Source organism: Monopterus albus, unplaced genomic scaffold (assembly GCF_001952655.1).
Source record: "Monopterus albus unplaced genomic scaffold, M_albus_1.0 scaffold69.1, whole genome shotgun sequence".
NCBI classification, from domain to species: domain Eukaryota; kingdom Metazoa; phylum Chordata; class Actinopteri; order Synbranchiformes; family Synbranchidae; genus Monopterus; species Monopterus albus.
In genome coordinates this window covers 3,681,406-3,694,193 of record NW_018127949.1, presented here as the reverse complement: position 1 = coordinate 3,694,193, position 12,788 = coordinate 3,681,406, and the positions used below count along the sequence as shown (strand labels likewise).

The 12,788-nt window shown below is 40.0% G+C and overlaps 3 protein-coding genes across 5 annotated transcripts in view; 2 read left to right on the top strand and 1 right to left on the bottom strand.

Moving 5' to 3' along the window:
- Window positions 1–5,132, top strand: part of adam12a (ADAM metallopeptidase domain 12a) — a 66,293-nt gene extending 61,161 nt beyond the window's left edge. For 2 of the 3 annotated variants that reach the window (XM_020605105.1, XM_020605104.1), the window contains 3 exons: window positions 71–331; window positions 2,832–3,013; window positions 3,120–5,131. In XM_020605105.1, the coding sequence (XP_020460761.1) occupies window positions 71–331; window positions 2,832–3,013; window positions 3,120–3,189 (513 nt within the window). In that variant the 3' untranslated portion in view covers window positions 3,190–5,131. Of the gene's footprint in view, window positions 1–70; window positions 332–2,831; window positions 3,014–3,119 lie in introns of all 3 variants that reach the window. The other variant, XM_020605106.1, reaches the window with a different exon arrangement.
- On the top strand, window positions 4,062–9,262 carry LOC109963055 (putative pre-mRNA-splicing factor ATP-dependent RNA helicase DHX32). The gene is given in 8 exon segments (XM_074527646.1): window positions 4,062–4,085; window positions 6,072–6,099; window positions 6,794–6,961; window positions 7,412–7,600; window positions 7,805–7,922; window positions 8,118–8,128; window positions 8,429–8,619; window positions 8,696–9,262. Coding segments are annotated over 8 exon segments (825 nt in total). The 3' UTR covers window positions 8,792–9,262.
- Window positions 9,263–10,557: 1,295 nt separating this feature from the next.
- The window catches only part of bccip (BRCA2 and CDKN1A interacting protein), a 4,352-nt gene continuing 2,121 nt past the window's right edge, over window positions 10,558–12,788 (bottom strand). The window contains exons 6-7 of the mRNA XM_020605189.1: window positions 11,057–11,225; window positions 10,558–10,828 (exon numbers count right to left, since the gene is read on the bottom strand). Of these exons, the coding sequence (XP_020460845.1) occupies window positions 10,658–10,828; window positions 11,057–11,225 (340 nt within the window). The 3' untranslated portion in view covers window positions 10,558–10,657. The remainder of the gene's footprint in view (window positions 10,829–11,056; window positions 11,226–12,788) is intronic.

Genomic DNA, 12,788 nt, shown 5'->3' with positions numbered 1-12,788 from the left:
GTTTAACATGACTGTTTCTAATAGGAAACATATGGTTTCTCTTCTGGTTCTGTATTTCATCTTTCCACAGCCTCTTCACCGCGGGGCAGAGGCAGTGCTCCCACCAGCCCCCTGCCCCCCCCACAGCCTGCGCCGACTGCCCCAGTGTCCTCCGGTTCACCTCAGCCACACTGTACCTGTGTCTCTCACCCTGTCTCTCTCCACTGGCCCCGGGCAGCAGAGACCCCCAGCGCCTCCACCTCACCGAACCCCTCCACCTCACTTCCATGTCGCAACCAGGGGAGCATCATTTCACAGTGTCTCACGCCTTAACTCCTGCAGGATGGTCATGGTGAGCAAGTTCTCTCTTCCCTCAGTTGGAAACATTTTATTTGATGGTGTAACTTAATTCCCCCACTGGGTCTGGGAAGCTTTTTCTCACTGTTAAAAGCCTAACTAGGGAAATGATGTTGTCCGCTGTATCTTCAGACGAGTGTTGTGACGTTGACCATTTTCATGGCTCTTTTCAATGTCATAAAATAAAGAGGTTACCTTTGAGCTGGTATCATCCAAACAAGGCTTCAACTCTACAAAAGAAACCATCACATAAATAATAAAAATGGAGCCAGACTTGGAGAGGGAGGAGACAGAGAAGATGAAACAGCAACAGGAGTGAGCAAGTATGTCCACATATCACAGGGATATGAACTTGCTGCCACTAGTATTTTTGGAGTTTAGTTATGGCTTGGCAGACTGACATAGATGAGTGGGAGATGAAGTTACATGTTCCTGGTGTTAAATCCCTCTCACTCAGTGATTCTCAAAGACTTATATTTGCCTTTAATCCAGTTCGACTTGTACTTTGGGGGCAACTGAGACTGAGCGACCCAATAAGAGATGAACCAAAAAACTAAGATAATGGCTTGAGATAATGAGGAAAAGGAATTGATTTACTGAAGATATTTTAAAGTCTATTTTTAAAGTCCTTTTTCAGGCAATAACTGCAAACAGTCACTGCTTCCAAACTCTCAAATGTGTGGGTTTACTTTTATTTTGGAGTTTTGGTTAGAAAAAACAAGCAAATGTGGCCTCTGGAAAAGCTGTGAAGGTAATCTTTCTGACATTTTTATTGACCAAAAAGAAAAGAGAACCACAAATCACTAATAAAAAAATAAACAAAAATTGCAGCTGTAAACATACAAACAAGTAAATGTAGAAAAAGATGAAATGCAGATGAAAGAACAGTATTGAGTTCCAGCCTGAAACTAGACCTGAGTTAACTTTAATTTATGTCAGTGACTGCAGTCTAGCTTTTAAGGACAGCGCTGAAAATGACGCCACAGGGAAGCTGAGGTCAAAGCGATGCCACACCAATATCCAGCTAATTAACAGATAATGACATTCTAGTCTCGTCCAGACTAATGAAGGGGTCATAAAAGAGGTCTGGCATTAAAACACAACACTATTCTGGAGCTAATAAATGTTATGACAGCATATGATGGAATAGTGCTTTACATAATTATTCCTTTAATTTTCACTGATAGGCGTGTTTTCATAATGTTCTATCAGTGTTAACTTTTTTGCATAATTTATTATCAGGGACAGTGCGCATTAATGGTCATGGTCCCCACATTCAGTATTTATAAGTGTTTGTTAATGTATTTTTCAAGAGCTGTAACTCATGTGGGCAATAATGAGGGGAGGCTGGTGTTTATACAGGAAGTGTAAGATAGCATAATAAAACAGGTGTAATAAAAGATATAACTTCATGGGAGACGTTAAAATTGGCAGCAAAGTGTCTTTATTTCTCCTTATGACTACATTATACTGTGTAACAAAGCCTTTAGAGGGAAGGTTACTGTGGACATCACTGTGATGTAAATATGCCAGAACCGGCTAAATGGCTAGGTGCTATTTGCAGTTCCTGGACAGCTTGGTTTTAAAAGTTAAAAAAGTTAAAAGTTAAAATTGCAGACAACAACATTAAAGATCATAAAGCAAAATGCAGTATGGATAAAAAAAGGAATCCTTTAGAACATACAGGATAGTTTTTTGTATGTTCATTTTAAAAAAGCACCATTCAGTTTCACTGGTTTTTATACACCTGTACAGCAGGTGAAAAGCAGCAGGTCTTGGCGGTGTCTTGACTTTGGGAAATATATTTTCCCGCTCAGATGCTCTTATTTAATGCTAATGTGCGGAACTGAAAGTGAGTCCTGTTGGCAGCAGACTTCACCAACAGTGTCTAAGTTAAAACTGCAGCAGCACTTTGTGCTTACTAATCACCTTCTCAGACTTGCTCTTTTCCTTTGCTTGCTTTTCACTTTACTGTCATTTGGTGCAGTCCTGCTGTTTTTGGATGGAGCTCAAGCTAGTCCCTTGCATGACGATACTGTTTATCAATATAATGAATTAATGGCAGGACTTCAATAGTAACGCTTGTCATGCTATTCGACCTTATGGATTCAAAGGGGAGATATATTATGTATTTAAGACTTCGTTAACAGCATCGAGTTTTCAATGAAAACATTTACTTAAGGAATCAAATTTACCTTCCACATAGGAGTTATGTTTTGAATTGGCAGACCCACTGGTGAGTGAGCTTCTTCCTTTCTGAAGTTTGACAAGGCTTCTTTCCAACCAAGGAGAAGAGGAGGTGTATGGAGACCAGGTGGGGGCTAGGGTAGTAGGCCTTAATCATGAGCTCAGCCCTCCAGAGAAGATTAAAACCACACGACAGCTCCTATCATCTGCTGCCCCGATGTTTCAGAGAGCCTGAGCTGTAATTGTCTGACTGTGAGTGCCACCTGGTGGAGATTCTCTGTCATTATTATGTGTCTGACCTTTGTTAGGAGTTAGAGAAGCCCAGTCCTCCTCAGAAACCCCTTCCCGCTGATCCAAGGAGCTCTCGTCTGGTTCAAAGTCCCTCTGTTGTACAGGGCCACACTCTAGTCCAAGGACCCTCTACTGTTTGTGGCCCTGCACCAAAACCCAGTATATCTACACCTATGCGCCCTGTCCCACATCCCAAGAGGTGAGTTCCAAGATTCACAAAATAAAGTTACTATTAAATGTAAAGCTGGTATCATTTACTTTGACACACTGTGCTCATGTTTGTATTGCTTTTTCCCCTCTTTTAGACCCAGTCCCAAGCAGCCTCCAACTCTACCAAAGCCTTGCATAATTGCCAGTGTCAAATACAGCAGCTGAGACTTTGGCCAGAAGGGACGTTTTTGTGAAAAGACACTAAAAAAAATTGCACTATGAAAAATCTGAAAACCTTAAAAAAGATGGTGGCTTCTCTGAGGTCGAATCAGAAGATCTACCATGGCCCTTTGGCGTTCTTTCTCTGAATGGTGCTATGAGTCTGAGCTCAGGTACATCAAAATTATTTATATTCTGTATTTATTGTCACACAGGGCTCTGTGCCAGACGTTTTTACAACACGGTAGCAACTTAAAATTTTGATTTGTTGTTTGCATTGATTTCAATTTTTTTCACATCAGCTGATCTTAATCAAGGAGATTAATGGGAGACTTACAAAAAAGCCAATCTGTGAAATTGTGATTGCAAAAATGTTTTTGTGAAATGTGTTTTAATGAAGAAATCCTTTTACCTGATAGTTTTGTTCTATGTAATAACAGAAGGGTTACTGTGCAATCTCAGATGAGAACAGAGAAAACTTCACACAATGCTTCTAGTTCATTTGCAGTTTTTCTCGAAGGGTAACACTCTGAGCCAGGCTGAAAACGACAAGAGAAAAAGAACACCCTTTTGCTACAGCAGGTCTGCAAATGTGATTGATTAAACAACTGAAACACTGTGGGGGAGTGATGGACTGAAAATACAGCCCTGTTTCTTGTCCATTTATATTACAGAGAGGTAAGTTGAACTGTGAAATGTCACTGATTTGCCATTTCCTTTGCATTAACAAGACCCGAGAAGCTCGCTCGAGGAATCTATGAACTGAACATGGATTTTAAATAAGCCAAGATCAAGAAGCACTCACCCCTCAGAGAGAGTGAACTCCTCTCAAATATTGCTCTACTAAAGGTCATGCATGTTTTTGAGCATTTCTCCCTATGCCTGTCTACATCGAGGACTCTGTGAGAAACTAAAGATTTTCTTATGGCAGGAGTCACATGTTTCACAGAGGGACTCGCATCTAAACACCCAGTGTCTGACTACAGTGTTTATTTGTAGATTTTAAATCATGTTTGATAGATTCACTCAACAAAGACACATTTCTCAATCTTACTGCCACTGCCACCAGCCATCCAAAACTAACTGGCAGTAATTCCTTTTCTATTTTGTGTACCTTTTTGCTTTGGCTGTCGAGATATGTTTTATCAAGCCAATCTAATGCCATATACAAAATCCTGCACAAATTAGATGTTGTAATTGAGTGTTTTATTATTTTTGCAGACGTGTTACTGGATTGCACCATGTATACATTTACAGTGAGCAATATTTCTTTTAAGCACAGCTCTTATTCACAAATATGTAGGCCGAGAACAGACAGACTAGATTTTTGTTACTTTTAATAACTTATCTTTTTAATAATGCAGTAGTTTTGCATTCAATGCTTTGTTTTCTTTGCTCTTTCAATGCTATGTACCCATGTGCCAATAGACAGTATTTGATCCCAGTCACTTGACTGTAGGCTTACACTATGTCTATGTTCCTTGTATGTTGTGTTACAGGTGAACACAATTTCATGGAGAATGCTTTTTTTTATGATGATTGATACATCATATGTAAAGAAAACCCGTGTCAGTGTCGAGTCATGCTATTTTGAGCACTCAACAGTAATATTAAAACTGCTTTTAAAAGAGTTCAGCACTCACTCTTTACATAATGTGAACTGAGGCTCAGATAACGATACACAACTGAGAAACTCCTGATCACTGCAATGGACTAATCTAATTACAAAGTTGCTGATGCAAGCAGAGTTTATTTGCCAAAAAAGGTTAGAGGTTGGCATGCAAAGGTAAAAAACAATAAGACAACAATTAGCCATGTACTGCAGGTTGCCCAGCTCTTGTGTTAATAGTTTACCTATTTTCAGGTGCCATATTGACATATTTTACATTTGTTCTTGGTTACTATCAGACCTATAGGAGGCTATATTTTACACGACAGTGGAGTTGAAACGTTGAGGTCTGTCTGATGCTCAAGTCCTTTCACTGATATCTGGATAGGCTCAGATAAATTCACTTATTTTATTCAAGTAGCCCTATCATGTGCCTCACATCTGAAAATAAAAATAAAATAATAAAATTGATAAAAGTGGTAAAGTCTTACACTTAGGGAGCCCCTAAGATTTTCTTGTCATGATAAGTGACCTATTTCTCATATTTATGCCATGACCTCATAGCTGTGACCTACTGTCCCAAAATAAAGATATGGGAAACAAAGTAATAATTATAGTGGGAAAAACATCAAAACATGGAAAGATGACTATTTGGAGGCTATGGCCTGTGAGAACATCCACAGCTTGAGCACCCTCACTACTTTACACGTGGTCATGTGGATAATATTCAGGTGCTTATGACAGGACACTACTCACTAGTCACTTTGAAGCACTATGCAAATCAAAACACATGTGAAACCACAATGGAGAGAAATTACACACCGGTGCTCGTTGCTCCTAAGCCAGCCTCAGACTGGAGAGCTCCAAACTTTGAACAGCTTAATAAATATGATTTTAGCAATTCACAGCTGAGTGACCATTTATTACCTGCTTCGTCTGAGTAACTGAGCAGAAACAGTAACAAAAGATAATTGTTTTATCTGCAGTATAATCTGAATGGAGTCGCAGCTTGAACGTGCTGGCTTCCTGATTCACACACTTAGGTCATGTTGAGCGAATGTTGCTCAGCTGAGCCAGACATTTACCTGGAAAGTGAAGAATGTCCTGGGGAAGGTTCCTTTGCCTTTGAAGAGGATCTGGAGTTAAATCAGTTCAACAGATTTCCCTTTTCATCAGATTACTACAAATTACTAAAAGAGAGAAACAATCTGTGTGTGTGGAAGGTCAAGTGCGAATTTGAGGATGCTCTGGTAAACAACCAATTGGTTATTGTGTCCAGGGCAGCAAAGACTGGCAGGAGTACACAGGTAAGACTACATGTTAAGATAATTAATAATAATTACTGTTGAATGCCCTTAAAATTGACTCATTCTGGAGATTTTTGGGACTGTAGTTAATGAATAGTGCATCTCCAATAATTTCTCTGTTCAGGGGCATTTAGACCCAAATACCACATCATAACTAAATTTGTGTGACTCCTATGCAGTTTGATTGCCACATGCTTAGTCCTGCTTAGTCAACAGAAAATTGTCTGCTTCCCTAGGTTTGACTGTATCTTTATGTTGTGACCTTCTGCCCATCATTGACATGTTGATCAGTCTAACAGCACAATGTTTTTGTTTGACATATTAGTTTTAGACTGAATGAACTTATGTTGTGTGACAGGCTGCCCAGCCTGTCCAAGCTCCTACACACAGGCAGAAGCTTGGACATCAACTGAAAAATAAGTTGATGTGAACAGAAAATGGTGTTTTATGGAGAATTAGTTCTCTGAAGTTCTCTGGACGTCAGTGTAGGCCATGAAGAGGGTTACAGCACTCCTCTGGAGACCTGCTGCTCCTTTGACACTGTGCTTGGTTTGTTGATGAGTTGTCACCATGCTTGTTTATAACTACATGACTTATTTCTGCTTCAGCAATTATCCTGTTCAGTAGTTTCCAATGTAAAAAGTTAGTTTTGTATTATAATGCCTCTAATATTAACCTCTCTTGTATTACTTAGATATTTCACGGCTGATTGTGCTGCTGACAGAGATGACGTCAGACCCTTTTCTGGAGCACTGTGGGGTCATTATTATTGACCAGGCCCATGAGAGGGCAGTTAGCACAGGCATACCACTAGGTCTAACACAGCCATCAACAGGCATCTGTCTCCCACAGCCAAAGATGTGTATGTGGGAGTTTTTCAGCTAGAGAAACTAGAGATGAATGTGCTCTTTGTAGTAGCTGTTCAGGTCTAGTCAGCCATGATGTAGCTGAGCTGACAGGACCCTGCTACTAACCATTGTTAGCAGCAGGGTCCTGTCAGTCTAATATGAACAGTACACAACAGGCTAAAAGAGGCCAGCTCATTAACGATTATACAACATGTCTCATTAGGGCAGCACCAGACAAGTACAAGGAAAGCGAAGTACAAGCCATGTGCACTGTAATATCTCCACATTCTTGCAAAATTTGGCACAGTTGTCACTTGCTCTAATATGTACGTATGTGCCATTAAGTGTAAAGGTTATGTGGGAAATAGAAAGATTAAAGGCCTCAAGTGAAGGATTTTTTTCCAATTATGGTATCTTTCAAATTATTCTGATGGCATTCATGCTTCTGTATTCATTTTTGGCAGATCCTTAGGGTCTCATGCAGGTGCTGGAGGAGCAGGACTACCTGGCAGCTTTAGATGATGGCAACTTGTGTGATATTTGCATTATAAAATCTGAAATCCCCCTGGAGCCTCAGATGGCCAAAGCTCTGCTCGCATCCTGCGGGTTTGACTGTGGGAGTGGGATGTTGACGATTGCAGCAGTGCTGTCAGGTATGAATGTGGTATGAATAGGTTATAAACTTTGGTTTGTAATCAGAGTATGATTTGTTACAAGTACTCACACTGAGTGATGGTCCTTCTCTGACATTCATCTTGTGGACATTGTTGTATGAGCTCTTCTGCAGTTTCTCTCAGACACTGAGCCAGAGTGGCTGTGTTCAGTGATGGTGACCTTGTTGTTGTCTTGTCTTTAAGCTCCAAAGCGGTTCCTGGAGTCACCCGCTGGCATGACCCAAGAGGCAGTGCAGTTCCAGCACCCAGGAGGCTATTACTTCACCTTCATAAACATCTACAATGCCTTCAAACAAAGCCAGTAGACAGTTAGAGAAAAGAACCAGCCAGTAAAATGGTTTTAAATGTATATTTACACTTGACTCTGATTCATCCTTACTACAGTACTTCTGAATCTGTTCTTTACTGTTACAAAACAAATGAAGCTTTGTAACACAGAAACTACAGTCATCATATCAAGGCAATTTTATTTATAGAGTACATTTCATACACTAAGACAGTTTCAAGGTGCTTTATATTTCACTTTATAATGAATTGAAAAAATAGGTTATTATACTAATTATGCAGAAAATGTCAAATTTCTTCACATTAAAGTAATTAAAATCATTTAAAACTGATTTTAAAATATATATTTATGAAAATAATTTGCTATCAAAATACCAACTATAGTAAATAAAGTTAGACAATATGGACCCCATGAAGCTAACATTGTTTTAAATACAGTTCCATACTTATTTCTCAGTTGCAAGACATGCCTGAGTTTGAACATAATACTACCACTCACTATCTGTGATGCTTTTTCCCCAGACATCAGTACTGAAACGTGGTGCCAGGACTGTTTTCTGGATCATTCTGCCCTGAAGATAGCTGAGGCCATCAGATCAGACTTAAGTGGCATCCTCAGCAGAATCGAGCTTCCTATTTCTGAGCCCTCCTTTGAGACCAAGATCGACACTGCCAACACCAAAAGAGCTCTGCTGGCTGGGTTCTTCATGCAGGTATAGGGAAACAAAGTCAGTATTATTGTAAGTAATTAAAATGTATTGGCGTTTCTGGTGCCTTTCCTTTTCGTAGATTGCCAGAGATGTCAATGGATCAGGGAACTACTTCATCCTGACACACAAGTATGAGTATGCCATCAAAAAGCAACAGCATGAGAGTGGTATCTAAAATTTTCCCGCTAGTGTAGGAAAGTCCCTTATTAACACCACGATCACATATACCATGTGTACCAGCAGATTAGAGCTGAGTTGTCATGGCTTGTTTCCATTCTACACACTGGTGACACCCAGAAAATATGAAGAGAGACAAAAGGCTACCAGAGGTAGCACTGATACAACAGCAATTGTGCAGTGATTGGGCAGACTTATGACAGATGTGTTATTCAGTGATCTGAAATCATAAATGTGAAAATCTGGCCTCAAATCTTGAAATGCATATACTGTGTGCTTATAAAATGTTTGTAGTCATTACAAACCAGAGACTATAATATTAATTACATTTGCTTGATTTGATCACATGCTAACCTTTTCATTAGCACCAATTTTATCAGCTGTGGTCTAATACAACAGGTATAATAAGGATAAGGATAATCACCTTTATTGGCCAAGTATGTTACACACAAGGAATTTGTTTCCGGTACAGAACCGAGGCAGCCATCGGCAGCGCCACCTCAACCAATGGCTCTAACCATCAGGGGCAACGGGGGGTTCAGTGTCTTGTCCAAGGACACTTTGACACGTGGACTGGAGGCACCGAGATTTGAATCTCCGACCCTCCAGTTGGGAGATGACTGCTCTACCCACCGCACTGTCGCCTCCTTGTTTGCTGGCAAATTGTTCATGTCAGTATTTTCTCGCCTCCCTCCCGCTCTCTCACCCACCAATGCTGCATGTCTTGAAATGCAGGCATCCTGACAGTTGTTTAGATTTTTAGACTTTAATAAGCATCAGTGGGGTTGCAAATGGATGTTTTATGTCTGTGGCTGTACTATAAAGGCAGAAAATCCTCCTGGAACCAGGAAGAGGCAGATTAAGAGAGAGGGTCTACCACTGTGATGCAGGTACAAGCTGCCGCAGAAGTCATTTGTCACCTTGTTTACTTCCTTTCACTTGTTTTCACCTTTCTCTTTGGGTTGATGTGGTACGCAGGAATCTGGTTTTGACACTGAAACATTACACATTAAGGCATGCAGGTATTTAAGGCATGTATTAATAAATCAATAGAATATTGCTTTGGTACAAACTCCTTTGAAGAATGTCGGTTTACATACATGCCTATGTTCCATTAAAAGTCAAGTGTGTAAAAATCTGATTTCTATCAAGTTATGCCCTCAAAGAAAATCTGAAACGGCCATCACTTTGGTAAATTTAGCTGTACCATTCAGTAATTTGACTTAGTGGCAAAGGAGACATCACCTCGCCCCTCTAACTATACTTCAGACTCACCCATATCATCTGATGTCATTAACAGATTTGTCACCTTTGTTGTGGTTCTTAATTTTATCATAAATGAAACTCTTTGTAATAAAAATGTGATTGCTGTAATCATATTAGCATGGTACTACCGTTTTACAGTTTTGTACTATTAGCAGGGTATGTTTTCCTTTTGCACCGTCTAAGATAAACCAGGAATGTTTTTTTAAAATCTGCATCTCTAAAATTGCACAAATCACTGAGCAACATGTGCAAGTTTACAATGCTGGTACTGCTGTAGCTAATGGTATAAAAAACATTTTCTTCTAGCCTCCCTTAAGAGTAAAGTGAACCATTTCCATGAGCCCGACGGTATTCACCAAGACAAACAGACACAAAGACAGTTTCTTTCCCCGGGCTATTACACTGATTAACAGCTAGTCTATGTTCTATGTTATTTTAACTTGTACATATTGTGTATTTATTTTGTTCTTATGTTGTGCACATTGTGGGCCATTGAGCTGGAGTCAAATTCCTTGTATTCTTGAAATACTTGGCAATAAAGTTTATGCTTAAGTTTATGCTTATGCTTAAGTAAATATGTCTTTGTTTATTGTGAGGTTCACACAGATAGGTATTCTTTGAGTTTGTCCATGATGGCTGGCATCCTGTCTGCTGGTATCAGCATCACTGTCCTGAAAGGCTTCATGGGTACATCCTGAAACGACCACCTGCCACTCAAACAGGAGTCTGCCTCTTCCTGGACTGAGTAGTGGAACTTCAATATGGCCTTCTGTAAAGAGAACACAGACAGTTAAAAAAATATTTAGACATGACTGCAAATGTTTTATATTACTTTGTTTTATCTTTAACAATTACATTATAAAATAAGGTAACATGATGTAAAGCAATTTTGTTTCAGACTTTAATTTCACATTTATAGAATGTGTTAACCAAATACTTTATGTATGAAGTGGCATGTACATTATCTAACATTTCATTCTCTGCTCTCTGCATTTACCTCATAGAAAAATTCCTCCTCTGCGTTGATGAACATGTACTCCTCTTTGGGGGCTCCTCCTCTGGCTGGCTGACTCACTGTTGCTTCTTTGCACGTCTTGCTGATCATCAAACAATAGTGACACTTCCCACTGGGCTTATTGGTCCTCTGAGCTTCGCCGATTTCGTCTCTGGGGGGCAAAATTATTGTCAAGATTATTTTCCTGCACTAACACTAACCACTATTCAAACGATGGATTTATTTTTGACTAAGAACAAGAATACTTTAATCTTTTCTAGTCAAACCACTGAGTCACAAAAGATTAGAATCATCAGGCAACTAATCCAATTGACATGCATTCATAAAATGTAATTATCCCATTTTCAAAGCTGCTTTTTCCTTTACTACAAAGAATAAGGTCAAGTATCCATTTAAGCAACAGTACCTCAGCAATTAACAGATCATACAAAGTACAGAGGCAAATATAGTTCACAATATTCAGTGATTTGAAGGTTCATCCATAAACATACATAAGGTGAATCCCAATTCCTTTATTGTTCCTCTGTCCTCACTCAACCCAGAAGTTGTTCCGGTCTGCCATGATAAATGATGTCCCAGAGCTCTTATCATTGCTCGGAGGAGCTAGAATGCGGAAGTCTGTTATGGATTGACATGCCCCTCTATCAGAAATCAGTTTGTGATTGGATGTTTCACATGAGGGATCTCAGGAAAGGACATCTCATTTCGGTTAAAACACGTTTCCTCGGTTCTTCTGTCCTTGCATCTTACGTTGGTGCGACTAAGATGCAAGGAGAAGACAAGTGAGGAAAACATAGATCCAATTAGAGGAATTGGGATTCGACCCTTAGAGGTAGGTGTCTTCGCTTTTAAATGCCTATATACAGTGGGTACGGAAAGTATTCAGACCCCCTTAAATTTTTCACTCTTTGTTATATTGCAGCCATATGCTAAAATCATTTAAGTTCATTTTTTTCCTCATTAATGTACACACAGCACCCCATATTGACAGAAAAACACAGAATTTTTGACATTTTTGCAGATTTATTAAAAAAGAAAAACTGAAATATCACATGGTCATAAGTATTCAGACCCTTTGCTCAGTATTTAGTAGAAGCACCCTTTTGAGCTAATACAGCCATGAGTCTTTTTGGGAATGATGCAACAAGTTCACACCTGCATTTGGGGATCCTCTGCCATTCCTCCTTGCAGATCCTCTCCAGTGCTGTCAGGTTGGATGGTAAACGTTGGTGGACAGCCATTTTCAGGTCTCTCCAGAGATGCTCAATGGGGTTTAAGTCAGGGCTCTGGCTGGGCCATTCAAGAACAGTCACGAAGTTGTTGTGAAGCTACTCCTTCGTTATTTTAGCTGTGTGCTTAGGGTCATTGTCTTGTTGGAAGGTGAACCTTCGGCCCAATCTGAGGTCCTGAGCACTCTGGAGAAGGTTTTCGTCCAGGATATCCCTGTACTTGGCCGCATTCATCCTTCCCTCGATTGCAACCAGTCGTCCGGTCCCTGCAGCTGAAAAACACCCCCATAGCAGGAGGCTGCCACCACCATGCTGCACTGTTGGGACTGTATTGGACAGGTGATGAGCAGTGCCTGGTTTTCTCCACACATACCGCTTAGAATTAAGGCCAAAAAGTTCTATCTTGGTCTCATCAGACCAGAGAATCTTATTTCTCACCATCTTGGAGTCCTTCAGGTGTTTTTTAGCAAACTCCATGCGGACTT